The sequence below is a fragment of the Myxine glutinosa genome, chromosome 8 (genome assembly GCF_964187855.1).
Source record: "Myxine glutinosa chromosome 8, kmMyxGlut1.1, whole genome shotgun sequence".
NCBI classification, from domain to species: Eukaryota; Metazoa; Chordata; class Myxini; order Myxiniformes; family Myxinidae; genus Myxine; species Myxine glutinosa.
The window spans coordinates 64,106,897-64,130,942 of record NC_136268.1 but is presented as its reverse complement, the minus strand read 5'-3'; the positions used below and the strand labels follow the sequence as shown (position 1 = coordinate 64,130,942).

At 47.8% G+C, this 24,046-nt stretch overlaps 1 protein-coding gene across 1 annotated transcript in view; it reads left to right on the top strand.

Moving 5' to 3' along the window:
* The window catches only part of LOC137432548 (glutamate dehydrogenase, mitochondrial), a 96,673-nt gene that overhangs the window by 58,699 nt on the left and 13,928 nt on the right, over positions 1–24,046 (top strand). Inside the window, exons 9-11 of the mRNA XM_068124578.2 lie at positions 10,527–10,607; positions 21,673–21,796; positions 21,974–22,065. Of these exons, the coding sequence (XP_067980679.1) occupies positions 10,527–10,607; positions 21,673–21,796; positions 21,974–22,065 (297 nt within the window). The remainder of the gene's footprint in view (positions 1–10,526; positions 10,608–21,672; positions 21,797–21,973; positions 22,066–24,046) is intronic.

The following is a 24,046-nucleotide window of genomic DNA, read 5'->3' as shown; positions in this document are numbered from 1 at the left end:
TCGCAGTGAGACATGGTATCGAGCACCACATACCAACTACGGGCCCGCCGGTCTGTGCCAGAGCCCGCCGCCTCGACCCGGCCAAGCTCGCCATGGCCAAAGCCGAGTTCGACGCTTTAGAGCGCCTCGGCATCGTGCGGCGCTCCGATAGCACGTGGGCGTCACCACTGCACATCGTGCCAAACCCGGGGGGCGGATGGCGCCCATGTGGTGACTACCGCCGCCTCAACGACGCTACCACCCCAGACAGGTATCCGATCCCGCACATCCAAGACTTTTCCGCCCGTTTGGCGGGACAGGTCATTTTTTCAAAAATTGACGTGATACGGGGATACCAACAGGTACCTGTCAGGCCGGCCGACGTCCCAAAAACGGCCGTCATCACGCCGTTCGGCCTGTTCGAATTTTTGAGGATGCCGTTTGGCCTCAAGAACGCGGCCCAGGCGTTCCAACGCTTGATGGACGGCGTGCTGCACGACCTGCCATTTCTCTTCGTCTACCTGGACGACATCCTCGTCGCCAGCACGTCCCGGGCCGAGCACCTCCTCCACCTCTGAACACTGTTCGGACGCCTCAGTGAGCACGGCTTAATCGTCAACCCGGCCAAATGCCACTTCGGCATGATGGCCGTTGACTTTTTGGGCCACCGCATCACCAAGACCGGGGCCGTGCCGCTGCCAACCAAGGTCGAGGCCATCACCAAGTTCCCGCGTCCCCGCTCCATCAAGGCCCTGCAAGAGTTCCTCGGCATGGTGAATTTTTATCACCGTTTCGTGCCCCGCGCTGCTCAGCTCATGCGGCCCCTTTACGAAGCCCTCCGGGGCAAGCCGGCCAAGCATGACATCGTCTGGTCCGCAGCCATAGACGCGGCATTCACGAGCGCGAAGCGGGCCCTCGCCGACGCTATGCTGCTGGCTCACCCCGGTGCTCGACGTTCCCATCGCCCTCACTACGGACGCCTCCGACTACGCGGTGGGCGCCGTACATGAACAATGGGTGAACGGGGTTTGGCAGCCACTCGCTTTTTTTAGCCGGCAACTCCGGCCGAACGAGTTAAAATACAGCACGTTTGACCGCGAACTCCTCGGTCTATTCCTGGTCGTTCGCCATTTCCGGCACCTCCTGGAGGGCCCGCCCATTCACGGCTTTCGTTGACCACAAGCCGTTGGTTTACGCAATGGCCAAAGTCACGGAGCCGTTGTCGGCCCGCCAGCAGCGCCACCTCTCCGCCATGTCGGAATTTACCACGGACATCCGGCACGTCGCCGGCAAAGACAACGCCGTGGCCGACTGTCTCTCTCGGGCCAGCACGAACGCGGTCCACCTCGGCGTGGACTTCGCGCTCATGGCGGCCGACCAGACCACCGACACCACGGTGCAAGCCCTCCGGGCGGCGGACACGGGCCTCCGCCTGGCCAACGTCCCCTTCGCGGACACTGTCCTGCTCTGCGACGTCTCCCAAGGCCAGCCTCGCCCCATCGTGCCCGTTACCTGGCAGCGCCGCATTTTCGCCTCCATCCACGGCCTTTCCCACCCGGGCCGGAAGGCTTCCCAGAAGCTGGTGTCGGCGCGTTTCGTCTGGCACGGCCTTCGACGGGACGTCCACGATTGGGCCAACGCCTGCACGGCCTGCCAGCGGGCCAAGGTCCACCGCCACACCCAGGTCCCGCTGGCACCTTTCACCGTGCCCGAACGGCGTTTCGACCACGTCAACGTGGACCTGATGGGCCCCCTTCCCCCATCGCGGAGTTTTACACACCTGCTCACCATGGTGGACAGGACCACCAGGTGGCCGGAGGCCCTTCCCCTCGTTTCCACCACCACAGCCAACATGGCACAGGCTTTCATCGCCACCTGGGTCGCCCGTTTCGGCGCACCAGCGGACATCTCTTCGGACCGCAGTCCGCAGTTCACCTCCGAGCTGTGGGGCGCGGTCACCCGCAACCTGGGAGTCCAGCTCCACCGTACCACGGCCTGCCACCCCCAAGCCAATGGGTTGTGTGAGCGTTTTCACCGCTCCATGAAGGCCGCGCTCATGGCCGGCCTCCAGGACGACGATTGGGCCGACCGGCTGCCGTGGGTCCTTTTGGGCCTCCACACGGCCCCCAAGGAGGACCTCCAGGCGTCCACCGCCGAGCTCGTCTACGGCCAGCCGCTCCGCGTCCTGGGCGAGTTCGTGCCTGACGCTAACAGTCCCTGGTCCGCAGCTCGCCAGCGCTCGGACCTCCAGGAGGCCGCCCGACGGTTTGCCCCCGTGTCAACGTCCCGCCACGGTGGCCCCCAGTCCTACGTCCCCCCAGCGCTTCGCACAGCGGAGTACGTTTTTGTGCGTCATGACGCACACCGGGGGCCACTCCGGCCGCCGTACGACGGGCCCTTCCGGGTCCTGCGACGGGACGACAAGTCGTTCGTCATCGACATCGGCGGCATGTCGGACCGGATTTCGGTGGACCGCCTCAAGCCGGCGCACGTGGACGTCGACCAGCCACCACGGTTGGCCCTTCCTCCGCGGCGAGGCCACCCCCCGTCCACAGTTCCCCCCGCTCGACCACCCGCCACAACACCGCCCCCCCCCCTCCCACGACCCTCCAGGGGTCGCTTCGGCCAGGTCATCAGGACCCCCCTTAAATTGACCCTGCCGGTGCAAGTCGATTCTGGAGGGGCGTGTGTAGCAGTTACCGCTGGGTATACACAATCGCCTTGCACCTACCGAGAATGCGGCCAGGGAGCGATCACCAGGCCGGGCTCGTCCAGGCCGCCCGGACAGGCCTAGACGCGCCTCTCCCGGGCATGCCCGGACTCGTCGTTCCCAGGCTCGCCCGGACACGCCCGGTCTCGTCTTTCCCGGGCATGCCCAGACTCGCCTTTCCAGGGCTCGCCCAGGACGCCCGGGCATGTCCAGACTCGCCTTTCCAGGACTCGCCCAGGACGCCCGGGCACGCCCAGCCTCACCTTTCCAGGGCTCGCCTTGGACGCCCGGGCATGCCCGCTCTCGCCTTTCCATGGCTCGCCCAGGACGCCCGGGCATGTCCAGACTCGCCTTTCCAGGGCTTGCCCAGGACGCCGGGCACGCCCGCTCTCGCCTTTCCCGGGCTAACGCTCCGGCGTGATGTGTATATATATTGCTGCCCGATAAACGGGCTTTTCAGAGTACCCGAGTTTGATACGTGCAATGAAGCAACTCGGACGAATTTCCGTCTTTGGTCGCGTCAATCCTTTCGACTCGCGTTGGAGCACAGCTCCTTCAACCCCATACCTATAACTTCAAAGGACTTGCAATATCATGTATTATGTAATACAGTTATATCACAAATATATGGACAATGGTTTTCAATTACCTTCGTTTGTTGCTTTTCTATAATCCTGAGCACTATTTTGAGGCCTTTATTGGATTCCCTGACCCAGAAAACATAGGATTAGCATATTTAATGAAGTTTCTAGGTTGACAAGAAGCCGAGATAGCGCAAAATATGTATTTTATGGCGGCCATTTTGAAAATCCAAAATCTGTGTCTGTGGAAATGGCAACATTGATTTTCGGATTCTCCATGCTCTGATGATTCCAAAAATGTACAGGTTAGCTAATCTCCCAAATTTTTGAACGAAATTATATTTGTTAACATAGTGAACCTGACTCTAAGGTGTGGGTGGTTGGAGAGAGGAAAGAGTTGGCTGAGGACAGAGCGGAGTGGAGTATCGTGGTCAAGGCAGGGCAGAAGGTTGGTGCCATTGAACCTCACCCCTTATATAAGGTGGAGGCGGAGGAGAAGAAGAAGAAACTATCTCTGAACATCTCATGTTGACATGGGTCGGGTTTTGGGTAGAGACTAGAGGTGAGCAGGAGTGATGTTTGGGATGAAACAACTATAACATCAAAGGTTAAAGTTCGAGGGTTTGTGCCTTATTTCAAAATCCTATTGCAGACCATTCATGTTACCTGACAGAAATGCATCTGATTTTGACTTAGGTGAGTGTTGGTTGGTCAAACATCATAGATCTGGTACCTTCTTCACTGTGTTGTTGTTTTTTTTGGAATAAATTGGACTATTTGTTTTGCCTCCACAGCCGAAGGCATTATGTTTTCGGGTTGTCTATCCGTCAATGTATTTTTTGCTACCACGCTAATTTGAGAACCACTGGAGGGATTGCAACCAAATTTGGCACAAGTATGAACTGTCGTACACAGATGAACTCATTAGATTTTGGGTTCAAAATGTCAAAGGTGACGTGACCTTTAATTGAAAATCTTTGTTACTGCAAAAATGTATGAACCACTGCAGGGATTTCAACCTGGCACAAGTATGGACTGCAATCCAAAGTTGGACCTCAATAGATTCAATAGGTCAAAGTTAATGTGCCCTTTGAGAATTATATTTCAGACCATAACTCAAGTTAGAAGCATTTAATTTTGTCTCTCTTTTACTTATCTCTCTTTTCTTCTTCGTGGTCTCTCTCGTTTTGATTTATATTTTGTATACAAAGTCGAGGCTCACGGAATAACTACAACACTCAATGGATCAGGACGCAACAGAACAAAAGGAACAACAGAAAGAGGTGGAGAAACACTAACAAATGTGTTGGAAAGTGAAATAGAAGAAGACTTGGACAAATAAATGATGTGGGGAGGAGATGGGTAGGGGATGGCAAGATGTATACAGAAGAAAACTCTCAGAAAGAAAAACTGGAGATTTGGAATGAGGCGGGCTTGGGGGTGGGGTAGAAAAGATCATGGGTTTTGGATGGAGAATGATCAGAGATGGTCGCGACAGCTATCTTGAAGGACGGAATAACAACAACACGGAAGAATAAGAATGAAGAGAATGTGTGGCAGTTTATTCCACATGTGGGAACGAATTAGTTGAAGCGAGCAGTGATTCTGGAGTTTTCCCAGAAGGGGATTGATGGTGGACCACGTGCGCCCTGTAGTAACCTGTTGAGAGGGGTTGGGGGACAAAGCACGGAAAGAGCAGCAGGTGCAAGATCAGAACGGAGGAGGTAGAAGGCAGAGACACCACCGACTTGTCTGTGATAGGCCCATAGACTCAGCTTCCTCGCGAGAGATTCTAATGATCTTGAAGGCCTTGGTTTCCATGGCGTCAAGCTAAGCAAGGTCGAGGCAGGAGCTCGACCCTAAAGGGGCGAGATGCACTCCACCAACCTGCAGATGAAGGCTTTTTCGGTGGATAGGAGTTCAGGGATGCCAAGGAAGGACTTTGTATAACGGAGGATTCCAGTCGGCGACTGGCTTTGATGTTTCGACTTTGATTTTAAAATGTGGTTTCCCCAAGAAGACCTTCATTTTTATGCCTCCGCTGACAACGTCGCCGGAGGCATTATGTTTTCGGGTTGTCCGTCCGTCCATCCGTCCGTACAGGCTAAACCTCGTTTTTCTCAGCAACCATATGTCCGATTGAGACTAAACTTTCAGGGTAGGAGTGACACACATGCACAATGTTTTTTATGATAATTGTGACGTAATAGGTCACGTGGTATGGCAGCCATCTTGGATTAAAAGCAAATAATTAAAAATGTATTTCTTGGAAACCGCTGAATGAAAAAATTTGAAACATGGCATATTGTCAAGTACTTCCAATGGGGAGTAAAAGCATGATAATGATGACATCATGGGTGAAGTGGTATAAAAAACCACCTTTAGAGGCCATTTTTCCCCTCAAAGCTGGGGTTGGCCTTTTTCGGGCACCGTGGTTGTTGTTTTTTTTTGTTGGTCCCATTTTTGAAGCAATGTTTTACGGCCGGATGTCCTTCCTGCCGCCAACCCTTTTTGTCGCCTTTTTATGACAAACAGGGAATTACCAGTGAACTGGTACTCAAATTAGCCGACCTCGGAAGGATGACAGGCTGAGTCAACCCCCCTGGCGTTAATTCAGCGATCGACCGGGATTCGAACCCAGGATCCTAGGATCCTAAGCTGGCACCCTAGCCGCTAGCCCAACACCAGGGGGTGAAGTGGTATACCAGCCAAAAATGTTTTAATCGAATTCCTTATCCTAAAAATCTGAAATTGCATGCACATGATCTATGACCCATTTGTATTGAAATATTAAATTTATGACATCATAGGTCACATGGTTTAGCAGCCATTTTGGATTGAAGGAAAATATAAAATAATTATATCTCTGAAACCACTCACCCTATCGATGCGAAATTTTACAAATATCATCTAACAGCACTGTTGCATATAGTTTGAAAATGATGATGTCATTGGTCACGTGGTTTGGCAGCCATCTTGGATAGAAAAACGAAACTTTTCGATCAATACGAAACTTCACAAACGTGACCCGCTACCCATACCTATGCAGAGTGATGGCATCTACCCATTGTGGGACTATGCGGAGGCATATTGGCGACACAGTCGCATTGTTCTTTTTTTTCATGTGACATTCAGTTGAGATGAAACGTAAGTCGTTAAGCATCAAATGTAGGTGGAGGCAGATGCATCGACACATTCATGTCAAATTATAATTTCCAGTTAGCCCGTCCCCTGCAGAGTGGGAGACGGTGTTTTGCAATCACGTGTCTATCTGTCTGTCTGTCGGTCTGACCAGGGCATAACTTTTGTTTTTACCATTTGAGTTTTTGACATCAAATTTTCAACCAACATTTATTATGGGAATATGGAGAAGACTAATTCATTATTGGATCAAATTGTCAAAGGTAAAATTCACAGTGAGTAGAAATAGGCCTTATCAGCCCATTCACCACTGCGCGCTTGATGGCTGCGTTTTTAAAAATAACCTTCGTGTTTCTTAATTTAATTACCATTGAGCTCCAGTGTGTCTTTCCATGCCATAACGTTTTTACCATTTGAGCTTTTGCCATCAAATTTTCAACAAACCTTTATTATGAGAATTTGGAGAACACTAATTAATACTAATTAAGAGCAGAACACTAATTAAGAAGAGCACTTGGCAGAGTGATTACCTTCCTTAGCTAGGCTGAACAGTTTGTTTTGTAGGCCACTGATAGGCCGGATCTGCATTCGTACCTTAACCAAAACCTAATCCGGTTGTTCTCGTCACCAACCAAATATATGCACCTAGTTTTGTTGTAGCTCGTCCACAACTTTTTGAAATACAAGGCTACATATCGTTTTGGCCCCATCTCGCAATGGTAAAGAATCACTTAAAAAGTATAAAGAAATTTGTATCCGGATCTTCACCAAAATCAAAAAAATTCTTCCTTGTCACACATCCATCCTGTCCACTATGTTTCATCCGAATCCGTCCTCAACTTTTTGACATATCCTGTTCATAGTTGTATATAATTGCACTGACAAATACTGAGGTCATATGCCATATCTATGGGTAATATCCTATGTTGAATTTCAGTTTTCCCTACTAAGGACATATGTCATATCTGTTGGTAATATCCGATGTTGAATTTCAGTTTCCCCTGCTTTGGACATATATCATATCTGTGGGTAATATCCTATGTTGAATTTCAGTTTCCCCTGCTGAGGACATTTGTCATATCTGTGAGTAATATCCCATGTTGAAATGCCGTATCCCCTACTGAGGACATTTATCATATCTGTGGGTAATATCCTATGTTGAAATTCAGTTTTCCCTACTAAGGACATATATCATATCTGTGGGTAATATCCTATGTTGAAATTCAGTTTTCCCTTCTAAGGACATCTAAATATCTATAAAGCTCAGTTGACTTTTTGCTCCACCAAATAACAGCGGAACGGATTTGAGTAAAAGGGTGAAAATTCTACAGATGTTGTGATAAATAACTACCTCTGTCGGTTTGAATGTTTGAAAGAGAATAGACGTCTAGATCAATTTATGAATTAAATTTAAATCCCGATTCATCTTCTCTCTGTATTATAAAAGAAAGTTTTTGTTTGTTTGTTTGTTTGTTTGTTTGTTTGTTTGTCTACGCAAGCTAATCTCCTGAACGGTGAAAGATGGGAGGAAACCTCTGATACAAAAAATGTCGGGACGGGCCCCGGGAAGGTTATCGGCTAGGTGGCGAGGCCGGTCGAGGCCCACCTCGGCCGGGCTGGGCCTATTTCACAATTAAAAGCTAAGCTGAATTATGGTAGTCAATCTTCTACGGCCACGAGTAAAAGCTGAATTATAGTAGTAAATTCATTCAAAAAGAACTAAAAATGTTGCGACAGGCCCCGGGAAGGTTATAGGCTCGGTGGCGAAGCCGGCCGAGGCCACTTCGCCCGAGCTGGGCCCATTTCACAATTAAAAGCTGAGCTGAATTATAGTAGTCAATCTTCTACGGCCGTGAGTAAAAGCTGAATTATAGTAGTAAATTCATTCAAAAAGAACCCGGGCAACGCCGGGTGCTTTCGGCTAGTATATATATATATAAACGCGAGTTGTCTGTGTGTGTGTCCGCGTTTTATTCAGAGATGGCTGAACGGATATTCATCAAACTTTCAGAGGTCCATCAGTGAGTGCCTGGGAGTGTTCTAAAAATTAATGACAGTTATACACAAGTACACATTCGCATAAATAAATACAAAACAATTACCAGACATTTGAATACATATAAATCAAACAATTCCGGAAGTGTATGAATTTGGCAGTATGGCGTCTTCTTATTCCTGATCGGCATTACACTTAACTCAAACGTGAGCCACATTCACTCAGAAACGTGAGTCACATTCATTCAGAAACGTGAGCCACTCCTCTTCCTCTCCTGCCGCCCCCCTCCCCTCCCCTTCCCCCCTTTCCCCCCTCTCCCCCTCCCCCCTCCCCCTCCCCCCTCCCCCTCCCCTCCCCCTCCCCTCCCCCTCCCCCCTCCCCTCCCCTTCCCCCCTTTCCCCCCTCTCCCCCTCCCCTCCCCCTCCCCCCTCCCCCTCCCCTCCCCCTCCCCTCCCCCTCCCCCCTCCCCACCACTTCCCCCTCCTCCCCTCCCCTCACCTCCCCCCTCCCCTCCCCTCCTCCTCTCCCCTCCCCTCCCCCCCTCCCCCGCCCGGCAACGCCGGGTACTTCTGCTAGTATATCATATCTGTGGGTAATATCCTATTTTGAAATTCCGTATCCCCTACTGACATATGTCATATCTGTGGGTAATATCCTATGTTGAATTTCAGTTTCCCCTACTGAGGACATATGTCATATCTGTGGGTAATATCCTATGTTGAATTTCAGTTTTCCCTACTGAGGACATATGTCATATCTGTGGGTAATATTCTATGTTGAAATTCAGTTTTCCCTACTGAGGACATATGTCATATCTGTGGGTAATATCCTATGTTGAATTTCAGGTTTCCCTACTGAGGACATATGTCATATCTGTGGGTAATATCCTATGTTGAATTTCAGTTTCCCCTACTGAGGACATATGTCATATCTGTGGGTAATATCCTATGTTGAATTTCAGTTTTCCCTACTGAGGACATATGTCATATCTGTGGGTAATATCCTATGTTGAAATTCAGTTTTCCCTACTGAGGACATATGTCATATCTGTGGGTAATATCCTATGTTGAATTTCAGTTTTCCCTACTGAGGACATATGTCATATCTGTGGGTAATATCCTATGTTGAAATTCAGTTTTCCCTACTGAGGACATATGTCATATCTGTGGGTAATATCCTATGTTGAATTTCAGGTTTCCCTACTGAGGACATATGTCATATCTGTGGGTAATATCCTATGTTGAATTTCAGTTTCCCCTACTGAGGACATACGTATGTCATATCTGTGGGTAATATCCTATGTTGAATTTCAGTTTTCCCTACTGAGGACATATGTCATATCTGTGGGTAATATCCTATGTTGAATTTCAGTTTTCCCTACTGAGGACATATGTCATATCTGTGGGTAATATCCTATGTTGAAATTCAGTTTTCCCTACTGAGGACATATGTCATATCTGTGGGTAATATCCTATGTTGAATTTCAGTTTTCCCTACTGAGGACATATGTCATATCTGTGGGTAATATCCTATGTTGAATTTCAGTTTTCCCTACTGAGGACATATGTCATATCTGTGGGTAATATCCTATGTTGAATTTCAGTTTTCCCTACTGAGGACATATGTCATATCTGTGGGTAATATCCTATGTTGAATTTCAGTTTTCCCTACTGAGGACATATGTCATATCTGTGGGTAATATCCTATGTTGAATTTCAGTTTTCCCTACTGAGGACATATGTCATATCTGTGGGTAATATCCTATGTTGAATTTCAATATCAACTACTGAGATCTCATTGTACTATTTCTGGGTGGCTACCCTTCTGAAATTAATCATTATGATGTGAGGAACATTCTTAGAAAATTTGGCACTTTTGTCCACCCGGTAAAGTGTTATCAAGTTGATTGTTTATTTAATTGGAAAACGTGTTTGTGTGTGTGTGTGTGTGTGTGTGTGTGTGTGTGTGTGTGTGTGTGTGTGTGTGTGTGTGTGTGTGTGTGTGTGTGTGTGTGTGTGTGTGTGTGTGTGTGTGTTGCTGTTATTAGCTGCTATGTCACACGTAGGTCAGTTTCAAGAGATGGGATGCACACCTACCTCTTTTTCTTTTTCTTTTTTAGATCATCGCAGAAGGTGCCAACGGACCAACCACACCTGACGCCGACAAGGTTTTCCTCAACAATAACGTCCTTGTAATACCGGTGCGCATTTCGAATTCATAAAACACACTAGGATCTTCATTGGTACCTGCAGAACTCTGCCTGACTCTTGAATAAATTGTATTTATTCGGTAAAATCTTTCATTACCAGTACCTTATTATTCCAATTGTGTGTTTGTGTTAATGCTGTTACGAATTTCCTTTTTAGCTTTTTGCATAACTCTTCCGAGTAACATGAAACTTTGTTGCACTTGCAATTTAATTCAAATATATATCCTGTTTTCTTTTTCTCTGGTGATTATTGGTCTCTGGTGACCACCATTTACACCAATGGCCTAATTTATGACATACTTTAAATATCCTTCCTTCATGGCTTCAAGCAGGTAGTGCACTACCATCTCATGGCATTTCCATTTTCCATCTTTACCCACAATATTTTTCTACCCCCATTAACCATACCGAACCTAACCGAACCTTCATGCTTACAGGATACTGTGTCATTCCCTTCTCTTTCTCTCTCTTCCTGTTCATGCATTCCCTTGCTTATTGTGTCCAACTGTTATGCCACAGTCCCACTGCCAATCACATTCTTCTTCCCTCTGTCACCTCACTCTACCAAGAGCCTCCATTTTATATAAGAAGTCACCTCCCAAATGTATTGTAAACAAGGAAGTGTTTGTTATTTAACTTTCATTCTTTTTAATCTTTATTTTTAATTTCTGCCATTGTTTCTTTCTTCCTTTGACAGTAATGTTTGTTGAAATTTTATTACCTTTTTAAAATAAAAGGTTATGTTTTCACCCCTGTCTGTTTGTTTGTCCGTTTGTCTGTCCGTTTGTCTGTGACCAAAATATCTCAAAAAGTTGTGGATGGATTCGGACGAAATTAGGCAGAGATTTAGCGTATGTGACAAGGACGAAATGATTAGATTCGGTGAAGATCTGGATTCGGATCCGGCTACTGGAATTTTTTAAGTGATTCTTCACCATTGGGAGATCGGGCCAAAAACGATGCATAGCAGGGTAATCCAAAAAGTTGTGGACGGATTTGGACGAAACTTGGTGGACCGGTTGGGTGTCTGACAAGGAGGATTCGATTCGATGTTGGTGTAGATCTGAATGTGGATTCGGATATGGGAATTATTTAAATTTTTAAGTTATTCTTCACCATTGGGTGATCGGGCCAAAAAGGATACATAGTGGGATATCTCAAAAAGTTATGGATGGATTTGGACAAACCTTGTTGCACAGGTTGTGTGTGTGACAAGGAAGAATCGACTCAATTTTAGTGAAGATCCGGATCCGGATCCAGCTAGTAGAATTTTTAAAGTGATTCTTCATCATTGGGAGATAGGTCCAAAACGATACATAGTGGGATATCTCAAAAAGCTTTGGATGGATTTGGACAAAACTTGGTTCACAGGTTGTGTGTTTGACAAGGAAAAATCGATTCAATTTTGGTGAAGATCCGGATCCGGATCCAGCTAGTATAATTTTTAAAGTGATTCTTCACCATTGAGTAATATGGCCAACCAGGCAGAGATATGCTCTCTACTGAGTGTCGTTCTAGTTAATCCTGTGTTAGTTTGCACCTGTGTGTGTTTTTGGACGTGCTTTGCTTTTGTTACGTGATGTTACCCCACACACGCGAAGCGAGTAGCGGGGTTAAGCAATTGGTTCATGTCTGTCTGTCCGTCCGTCCTTCTTATCAGTTTATGATCGAGGAACAACTTATTTAAATTGAATGTTATATTTTGAACACAAATTGGAACATGGATCGGAAGACAAATTTGCCGTTTTACAGTACGTTGTCTCTGAATTCTTCCCATTCGCACATGTACAGAGAATAGTGAGAAAATATTGTTACTCAATCTGCCTACCTGGCAGTCAAACCAAATTGAAAATCATTCCAAACAGGAAACTTACTGTTTTTAAGGATGTTATAAAGGACACAAACAACAGGCACGAATAACTAATGTAATGTGTTAGATAGAGTGGTGTGATAGACGCTGTGTAAAAGGACGGTAAAACCCGGAATTAATTTACTTGTACGACTTTTACAGTCTTTATTTTATTTAAATTGAATTCTATACTTGAACACTGTAGAACACAAATCTCCTTTTAAATACTTCCAAGAACCTCCAGTTTTGCAGTACTGTACTTGGACATGTTCTATAGGGTGGTGTATAAGGGTGGTTGGGGTGTAAGATTGCTTCAATAGCGCTGAACTTCTGGATTTTTTAAACAATCTTTAAAATCATTATTGTATTAAATTTGAAATACTTACTTGAACACTGTGTAAGTACATATTGTATTTATCATCTATAATTCTATATATTAAAGTAGCGGCAGTTTTCTGTCCGTCTGTTTCTCTTTCCACCCATTGGTTGGACAGCCTGACTCCACCCACAATGACGTATTTAGTAGGAAGGCTGACTCCACCCACTCGCATTTAGATTTTCACACATTTCGGGTCAAACACATTGTCGTCGAACCTGTCATATTCACAATCTTGCATTATTAGCCATGCCCTACATTTATATTGCTAAACATAAACTTCCGTAAGCATGTGAGGCAGCACTTCGTTGCCTATACATCGCCTAAAAAGGGGAGGGTTTTCTGTGGAACTATGTTTTGCGGGTCCCTGCTAGTATTCAATAAAATCATGTACAAAATATTTGAATTGACCTCCGTAGTTATTCTTTTCTGGGTTTAAAAAAAATTGAAACAAAGATGTTATAAATTCCCTTTGCTTTTTCATATTTAAACATTGCATTAACACAACAAATATCACAAGTGAAGGAACCAAGCCCCACACTATAATTTTTAAATTTAATTTCAGATATTATATAGCATTATAGGAAGGATGCACTATATAGCAGCCTTGTTGTGTCCTGTTTATATATTTACAATGTAATTGCTAATCCGATTTTGGGCGCACGACGGCGTTTCCACAATGATATATGGCATTGGGTGAACAAGAGGAGGAGCGAGGGTGAAGATTTTAGAATAAATCCTGTTGTTGTACAACTGTGTGCTAGACCTTGATTTTTCTCAAACACAACACCATTATTAACCCCTTCTTCCCTCACCCCTTGATGTTAATCACTTGTTTTTATAATAACCTAGCAGGGACTACCCAGGGTGGGGAGGGGTTGGGGAGTGGGGAAGAGATATTCGGTGCTAAAGCTGGGTGAGATTTTCCCTGCGGCGGTTCCGGGATCTGTTAGACATTGAAAATCTATGGGGTTATTGGCCTCATGGTGGTTACCTCTTTCCTCCGGGCCGGCGGCAGGACTGCCTGACCCCGCATCCCAGTATGCACTATATAACAGCCTTTGGTGGCCTCGAAACAGATGTCAAGGTCAATGTGTGGTAGCTTAAAACCTTGCCCAGATTCTGAAGTACCTACACCCCAAATTTGGGGCCTCTTTGTGCTACGGTTTGGCCATGAAAGCATAACATACAAACACACAAACTCTTGAAAATATTGTTACGGACACGACTTATTAAGATGTTATGCTGGGCCGAGCGGAATGGCCGCCGTGTTCGCACAAGTTACCCGATTATACTCGAACGTTGGCCGAATCGCGCTACGCTAGATCAATGAAGGAAAGGACACAACGGCTGGGTTAAATGACACGACACCAGGGGTACAGTTCTCAAGACCTCCGGAGGAGGATATAATATGGGGTATGCAGAACGTTTAGATTACACGGCACAAGAGGTACAGCACAGAAAGGTGGGCACTTATACACGGTCTTATCTTAGCCCCGACAGATCACAGACAAACGGGACAAGACTGACTCACACAGGGATTGATGGCAAGGAGGGGCAGGTAGTCGATGGCTCAAGGTGCACCTTGGCTCAGGGGCAGAATCGACTCGGTCCGGTCCAGAGATGCGGGAGGTATCTCTCAGCGCTAGGAGGTGGCGTCTTTTCTTCTTCGTAGCTCAGGCGCATCTGACGTCACCTCCGTCTTCCTGCGCATATCCAGCGGGGAGTGACACGCCCTCGGCTCGTTAGCTCCGCCCCAGATGGAATCGGTCCGCCGCTTCTTATTGGGTGCGGGGGGTTACCGGGCTCCGCCCTTGACGAGGAGCTGACAGTCAGCCCCTGAGTGGTAACCCCGTCGGAGCACATGGTCAATGGCGGCTAACCAAGCCGGAGTGAGGACGCGCACTTTCCGCGCCGCTGTTGTTGTTGTTGGTGTTGTTGTTTCATGAGGAAGAGATGCGGGGAGGTATTGGGAGGTCCTAAACTTACTACTGGTGCCATACAATCACATTCTGGTGCAACGAAGAGTCAGAATTAATGGAAACGAGTCCTTAACTGACATAGACTAAGAATAACTAGCAAGATGTCCTATAGTTGTCTACGTGAGATGCGGTGAACCTGGGCACGACATTTAATGGGGGAAAAAGGGGAAGGTCGGGGCTACAGAGTGTTGTTTACAGACAATGGGACTAGGGAATGGGGGATTGGGGATAGTTGGGGAGTATTGGGGAAATAGGGGAATATTTACAAGCGGATATGGATGGAGGCCAAATCCCATATCTGCAACATTGCACCCTTCTCTACCTCGGGGCGTCCCGACCCGATAAATTTTTACCTACTTTAGTGTGGCACTCAGATGTAGTTCCCTCTACTATTAACTCTACCCTGAGTGCGACAGTTTTACAGATGTTCACAAATGAGTAAATATGTCCCCCTGCGACGTTGCACCCTTCTCCTCACCGAAACACACCCACAGGATAACCGAATCGCGGAAAGAATCCTCAAACTAAACATACAGCCGGTAGGGAGCATTATTTACACAAGACTACACTGATATTTACACGACGATCCAGGACCTGTTTTTGGAGGAACACATGCAGATGTTATGCATAGAGAGAGCACGCATGCCAGCATCGATACACCAACCCACGAGTGCTCTGTGGCCTTACGGCCTTTAATAATGTGCAGAGCACCCCATCCAAGCACCAAAAGCACCACCCCATAATGTACAGTCAGCACCATCCGGTGCACCAATAAAGTGTTCAACAATCACCGGTGGTGTCACAGCCGGCCGATGTTCTGCCGCTGGTCTTGCCTTCATGTGGTGCACTTGGCCTTCTTGCTTCTTTAAAAATAAAGAAAGGCGCCAACCGCGTCCATTTCTGTATTGTGGTGTCAGGGGGCCAACTATTAGTGGTTCACCTGTATGGCATAGGTGCCACGTTGACCCATAGGTCCATCAACGGGGGGTGCTTGCCCGCAAAAGAACTGCGGTCCATGGTGGGCGGCCACAAACATTGCGGTCCATATGGTGTATCGATCCAGGCAGCAAGCAGCGAAAGTACAGGCCCACAACTGCGGAGCCAGCACCTCTCTCTCCTCTCTCTCTGCCCCAAAGCCAGATCCTCGGAGGTGGGAGACAAAAGAAGAAGACAAGTGAGTAAGGTGGTAAGGGCGCAAAAGTGCACGCAATATAAGGTAATGCACACTGGGGGCACATGGGAACCAGGTGAGACAGGTACGTTCCTACCGTACGCCCCCCCCCCCCCACCAGGTAACCTACATTGCCCCTCCCTTACCCCTTACTGTATCCACACAACACAACACTACCCATAAACATCTACTTTACAAATCAACAACCGTCCCTACTGTCTTCCCCGTTCCTCCCATAAACCAAATTCGTCTTCTCTCCCTCCTAACCAATCAAATTTGCCATTTCCAACTCTCATCACAATTTGCCATCACCAATTCATCATCAGTCCCTCCTAAGGAGGGAGAGATGGAATCACCCCAATGTCTCATCCACGTCGTGATGCGTCTCACAAATCCAACAGCAATTCTCATTTCCTGGAACACAAAACAAGGGAACACAGGTGTGGAGTCATCATCATTACCTCAGGCAAGTGGCTGCATATGGTGCGACAGGTTCATCAATCCTAACTATTTCCTAAATGACTTTAACAACTTTACATTACCCGGGGTCTTTCCCTGCCAATCCATTGGCCAACTTACACTATGGGTTCTAAAAACCAATTCCCATTGACCAAACTGTGGTGCTTTTCAATTTGGGGTCTCACTCCCCCGATTCACCTCCCGGTGCCCTCGCACAATTTCTGGGCCGCGACGTGTAGCTCTCCCAGCTGGTCTACCCACCTGCACACCTCCACCACTGCAGTTGCCTCCGAGCTTACCTGCTCCTTACCCTAACCTAACTACCTGGGGAAGGCCCTCTGGCGCTCTCCCCACTCGGTGCCCTCTCTGGCACTGGGCTACCCGGGTCCGTCCTCCGGATCCTCGGGCCCCACTGACACTAACGGCTCCCAGAGCCCACCTGCGGCCTCACCTGGCCGACATCCTCACAGTGGTGGAGTGCCCAACCAACTACACACACTAACAGGCTACACGCCCAGCCATTTCCACAACACTAATGCACCCATCCACAATACCATTCTGCAACCGCACCACAAATGCCAATATCCAACCACAATTTACCTATACCCTCTACCTAACACTTGCACTACCCGCCCCGGGTACTCGTGAAAGGGGTTCACTCTTCCCCCCATCCACACCTTCGCACCATGCACACCACTCCGTACCACTTACTCCAACTCTCTCCACACCACTCATTCTCTGCTCCATATATTCCACACACCTGTACTTGCACACCTGTGCTCTCACTCCTGGTGCCACCTGCACCCTTCTCTCCCCAAGCGCATTCGCGCTGATCCACACACTCACTACTCATACACCTGTCCAGTTCTCACACAGCATCATCTCATCTAACTACTCCCCTCTGAAACTTGCGCTTCCCAGTCGTCCCTTTAAACTATTGCGCTCCCTCGTCATTATCATCCACCCTAATCTACCTGCGTCCCCACTGCAGGTATCAGTCACTAACTAAACTTAACGTTACCTAATGTCATCTTCGCTAGATCCCTACAATATAACCTAACCCACCCGGGCTAGTTTTCACTGCCATACACCCCATAAACTATTGCGCATTTGCCCCACATGTGAGGGATGACAGAGTTGCCATCCCCCCACATCGGGCATCACCCACTACCAATTTTGCACATCAAATTTCAACAAATCAAAAATTTGCCAATCACTACTCATCATGTGCCAATCATTACTGCCAATCCTTTGCCAATCATCAAATTTTGTTTTTTTCTAATTTTGGGTCCAAAACACTAACCTCATCACACAGTCTACTCACTAATGCCTCTCGGTGCGCCAATTCCTGTCCAAAGCCCGGCTTCGTACAGCCAAGCCATGAATGCGGGTTGTTTGGTGCCAGCGGCTGGATACGTCCCACATTCGGTGCAGGGAAGGAGGTTTACCCGGGCCGAGATCCCACGCACCATCTCGGCACGGAGCCATCCCATGGCTCGATCTCGACCTGCCGGAATGCCTCAACAAAAAGTGGTCGCCATGACGACCCTTCCTATCCAGCCGCCCGCTCCGCCTAGTGGAGCACGGACGCGGCCATTCAAAGCGAGGCCCAGCACGCACCGAGGGCCCGATTCGGCTAAAAGTCGCTCTAACCGCTAACCCGGTTACCGTCGATGCTTCACCTGCACGCTTACATGCATACGCTACCCCTTTCTTGCTCATACGTGCAGCCGTTTCCATGCTCCTCGTCGTACCTTTTCTTACACACCCAGGTACACTCATTCCACTCACAGCCTTGGTCACACACCTGACCACCGAACACCTTGGCACACATTCGTCGCTCGCACACCTCACCAACACACCTCTTCGCGCCCCCTCCTCGGTCACCTCCTCTGTGACAATCACAGGTGTGCTCTCACTCGCACACCCAACCACGTGCCTCACTACCAATTCCAGCGTGCATTCCCACTCACGCTCTACCATTCCAGGTGTGCATCCCTCCATTCCAGGTGTACATCCTCGCTCACCTGTCACAACCAACTCACGCTCCTTGTCACTCTCACTACTCTCACCACCACTCTTGACAACGCACTCACCCTTACTCCCGACAGCGCACTCTTTCCTCATGCACCTGTCCGTTACACATCTTTCTCGCACACCCTCTCCCGTTACATCCTCTGTAACACTCACCACAGGCGTGCATTCTCCCTTTACACCCTCCGTAACACTCCTCACTACGCGCTTCCATGTGCTCCCTCGCACACGCGCTACGACCGACTCACTCTCGCCAGCACCCTCACTCCTTGGCACGCACTTTTTCCTCACACACCCCAGAGTCGGACTTTCTCGCACACCTCCTTTTTCGCACACCAGACCTGTCGCACACTTCACCAACGGCCTCTCACGAACACCCGGGTCCATCTCGACCCCCAAGCTTCTTAAATCCCCTGGCGCATCATACGCACGACCATATTGGTCACCACTTACACCGGGTCCTCTTCCTCTTCGCTTCTCCTCCATCACCTGCGAATCCCTCATCCGGTTAATGAGCACATCATCACGATCCAAACACAGACTTTGGACCAATTCTTTTATCTCCTCTTTTATCTCTTTCTTATCCCCTCTCCGTCGCTTCTTAATTTCGCTCACCCCTTCTTCCACTTCTTCTAATTTCTGCTTCACCTCTTTTATTTCCCGGTACGTCTCCTCAAGCTCGTCCTCCAAGGCTACCTTGACCGTTTCCATGTGCGTCCTCACCTGCCGGTCCTTCGTCTCCATTACCTCTGTCACCTCGTCCAACCTCGTTGTCAGTCCCTCACGTACCATCTGACATTGCCTCTTTGTCGCTATCAAGTCGTTCTTTATGTCGTTTTGTGTCGCTTTTAACCCTCCTAATACCGCAGTGTTCTTCTTTACCTGGTCCCCCAACTCCTTTTGTCCCACTGTCAGTTGTTCTACTCCCAGCGTCAACTCCTCTATACCCCCTTGCAATTTTACAGTCCCCTTTCTCACCTCCTTCTCCATGCGCTCCTTACAGTGCCTCACCTCCTCGCGCACTCCTCCGACCTCCTCACTCACACCTCTTCTGATCTCTTCTCCCATCACTTGCATCTCCTGCCCAGATGCCACCCTCATCTGCTCCATTTCCTCCCTGTGAGCATCCAGTTTAGTTTCTACCCCCATTCTGACCCCCTCTATCTGCTGCCCCATTTGTTTAACTTCCCTTTCCGCTTGGTCCCTCATGTCCCTCAATTTGCCTTCCATCCTGTTTTCTAACCCCTCTAACCCATTTTGCACTCCCTCTATCTGATTCTCCTGGGCAGCCATTCTATTTTCCACCCCCATTAACCCATGTTTCACCCCTTCTATCCCATTGTCTAACCCCTCTAATTTCTTGTCTAATCCCTCACCGGTACCCCTCGCTTCGTCCCTCATTACCCCCATTTGGTTTCCCATTACCCCCAATTGCTCCTCCAATCGCTCACTCTGAGCATCCATCCGGTTCCCCATTACCCCCATCATTCTGCTTTCCATTTCTTCGCTATTCTTGTCCATAAGGGCCTTCATTTGTATAAAACAAAGGTTCAAATCTACCAGCGGCGCTACTACGGTCGCGGGCGCGATCGCCGTGGCCATGTGCGAGGCGCCATTTTGCGCGCCCGTAACCTCGTGCGCGACGACGCTATTTTGCGAGCCTGCCACCCTCACTGCTTCGCTCTCCTCTTGTCCCTCAATTTGGTCCTGGATCGACCCTGCCTCACTCTCCTCTACCGGAACCCAGCCGTCTTGATCCGCCATAGCGCGACTTTCAAAATTCGGGTTTTTATTTTTTTTGTAAAACACAATCAAATTTCGCCGTTATAATTTCGAGCGCGTGAAACGCGCTCCGGGACCGATCCCACTTCCCGACACCAATTGTTACGGACACGACTTATTAAGATGTTATGCTGGGCCGAGCGGAATGGCCGCCGTGTTCGCACAAGTTACCCGATTATACTCGAACGTTGGCCGAATCGCGCTACGCTAGATCAATGAAGGAAAGGACACAACGGCTGGGTTAAATGACACGACACCAGGGGTACAGTTCTCAAGACCTCCGGAGGAGGATATAATATGGGGTATGCAGAACGTTTAGATTACACGGCACAAGAGGTACAGCACAGAAAGGTGGGCACTTATACACGGTCTTATCTTAGCCCCGACAGACCACAGACAAACGGGACAAGACTGACTCACACAGGGATTGATGGCAAGGAGGGGCAGGTAGTCGATGGCTCAAGGTGCACCTTGGCTCAGGGGCAGAATCGACTCGGTCCGGTCCAGAGATGCGGGAGGTATCTCTCAGCGCTAGGAGGTGGCGTCTTTTCTTCTTCGTAGCTCAGGCGCATCTGACGTCACCTCCGTCTTCCTGCGCATATCCAGCGGGGAGTGACACGCCCTCGGCTCGTTAGCTCCGCCCCAGATGGAATCGGTCTGCCGCTTCTTATTGGGTGCGGGGGGTTACCGGGCTCCGCCCTTGACGAGGAGCTGACAGTCAGCCCCTGAGTGGTAACCCCGTCGGAGCACATGGTCAATGGCGGCTAACCAAGCCGGAGTGAGGACGCGCACTCCCCGCGCCGCTGTTGTTGTTGGTGTTGTCGTTTCATGAGGAAGAGATGCGGGGAGGTATTGGGAGGTCCTAAACTTACTACTGGTGCCATACAATCACATTCTGGTGCAACGAAGAGTCAGAATTAATGGAAACGAGTCCTTAACTGACATAGACTAAGAATAACTAGCAAGATGTCCTATAGTTGTCTACGTGAGATGCGGTGAACCTGGGCACGACATTTAATGGGGGAAAAAGGGGAAGGTCGGGGCTACAGAGTGTTGTTTACAGACAATGGGACTAGGGAATGGGGGATTGGGGATAGTTGGGGAGTATTGGGGAAATAGGGGAATATTTACAAGCGGATATGGATGGAGGCCAAATCCCATATCCGCAACACAAATTTGGGGCCTCTTTGTGCTACGGTTTGGCCATGAAAGCATAACATACAAACACACAAACTCTTGAAAATATTTATATATACACTGTATACCATTGAATTTGTTTTACAAGAAACATCTAGAGTAAATACTGCAAAACTATAATATCTCAACATTTCTATTTATACTTGAGGGCTGTTCTTTATTGTGACCACAAGACTCTGCACACCTCTGATCCTTCCTTCTTTCAGGACCTGTACTTGAATGCTGGTGGTGTAACTGTCTCCTACTTTGAATGGCTCAAGAATCTAAACCGTGTTAGCTATGGCCGACTCACCTTTAAATATGAGCGAGATTCAAACTACCACCTTCTGAGTAAGTTTTGGGGACATTTCGCATCAATGTTTAATATTTGAGGTTCCTTGGTATTGGAGTTTATTTTGGCTCATATTGTGTTGTAGTAATGGAATGAAGATGGCCTCTTTGTAGACGTTTTGACTTATTATTATCGTCCTTATAATCTAATAATTTCATTTGGTCTTGTCAAAACAGTGTCTGTGCAAGAAAGTTTGGAGAATAAGTTTGGGAAGGAAAATGGTACCATTCCAATTGTTCCCACGGCAGAGTTCCAAGCACGTGTTGCGGTGAGTAGTCACTAGATTTGAGAAGGTGGAGTCCAAAACAGGAATACTTCGGTTAATGCTGCCCCATAGAATGCTGATTCATTATAGAGTTTTGGCCTGGAAAAAAGTTTTACAAAATAAAATGAAAAAATTCCATTTTGTAAAATTCCTCTCCGAGTAAGCACACCTGTCGCCATTGTTTGTACTATGCACAATGCACATATGCTCAAAGTCAATCAGCGCTGTTTATTCCGCCTTTTTGCAGCAGATTGATCCTCCTTCCACCTCATCTCCCACCGCTGCCATGTAGGAGGTGTAGGAACAGAGAATGAGCAACAGCAATTATTCTTTTTAATGACGCTTGCACATATTTCATGTTTTTGTTAATGCTTACTGATGTTATTATGATAAAAAATATTTATAATTTTTATTTACAAAATTAGGTGTTTACCACCCATATTATTATTAGAGCTATTACTGATACCCCAGTGAAGCACCTCATGTACTGCTCATGCACAAGAAATACAGCTGTTGGGAACACATCTCCATATTGTTACGGATTCGTCACTTCCGTTGTTGTGGTTTTCATCCACTGTAATCATTTTTGATTCCATGTACTATTATTGTTGTCGTTTAAGGGAAAATGAGATTACTATTTTCAAAAGGTAAAAAAAGTTAGTTTTAAATGAAACTGGAACCGACCGACGACGAAGAGGAAGAGGAGGAAGAAAAGGCGGAGCGAGTGAGTCGGACAAGAAGCCTAGCTGCTTTGAGGTCTGGAGCAAACAATTGGCGAACGAGGGTCACGAGTGAACTTTGGGTTTCCTGTGAAAGGGATTCCTGTGACAGAGTTGTTATCGCTGTGACAGATCAACCTGCGTGTCAGGTTTTGCGGTTGATTCCGAGGAGAATCATCGTAGTGCCGTTACGCCTCGAGAACGGGCCGTCGGCCATTTTGACTCGCGCGCTTTGCGCATCGCTCAAGGTTTTTCACTTCACTACAACCATTCTCACCACATCCAGACGTTAATTTGGTGTGTGTGTGTAACGTGGTTTTTGAGTGGGAAATCTGCGGTTCGCCGATTGAGAGCCGTCAAACGTCCATACCTGAAGATGTGATTTCCCAGTCGCCTTGAGGGCACCTTTGCGCAGCTTTGGCAGCGGGACTGTGACTGTCATCCGAACAGGATTCTGGTCTCGATTAGACATCGTTCTGACGATTACTGTAGCGGATCGACCTTGGCTTGATGCCGGAATAGAGACATTGGGAATGTTCTTCTTTTCGCTCACTTGGAGCACAGTGAGTTATATTGTACGAACCTGATGGTACCATCGTAGGAAATATATATTGGTTGTACAATTGATTACTATTGTTGTTGTACTGTTATTCTTGTGTGATCTTAATACAATACTTGTTTGTTGGTAACAATTGGTGTGGTTTCACCATTGATCTTTGACATACAGAATAACACATCTTTCTGCCGTGACCCCTCTCGGGGCTCAGAGGTACACCGTGACCGGGGTTTGGGGAGGAGCACGTAACAGAAATTGGGGGCTCGTCCGGGATAGAATTCCCTACAATTCCCAAATTCGGAATTTTCTAACATTCCCAAATAATAAAAAAAACAAATTGGACTTTTTTTTTTTGTGTGTGTAGGTCACCATGGTGTTTGACGTAGAAAAGTTTGCGGCGTCCCCTAATGAGGCACAGTTCCAAGCGTTAAAAAGATCGGAACTCTTGATATTGGCCAAATATTATAACTTGGAGGTCCGAGTTAATATGAAGAAAGCAGAGATGCAGACATTGGTGGTAGATCTCTGGTGGGACAAGGAACATGAAAAGAGGTAGCCTTGGATTGGTTACCCGAGGAAAAAGAAAATGTGGAGCTCCGGAAAATGGAGATGCAACTGCAGAGCCAGGAACGGTTAAGAGCAGAGGAAAAGAAAGCAGAAAAGGAAAGAGCAGAACAGGAACGAGAACTCGAGGAAAGAAGAGCAGAAG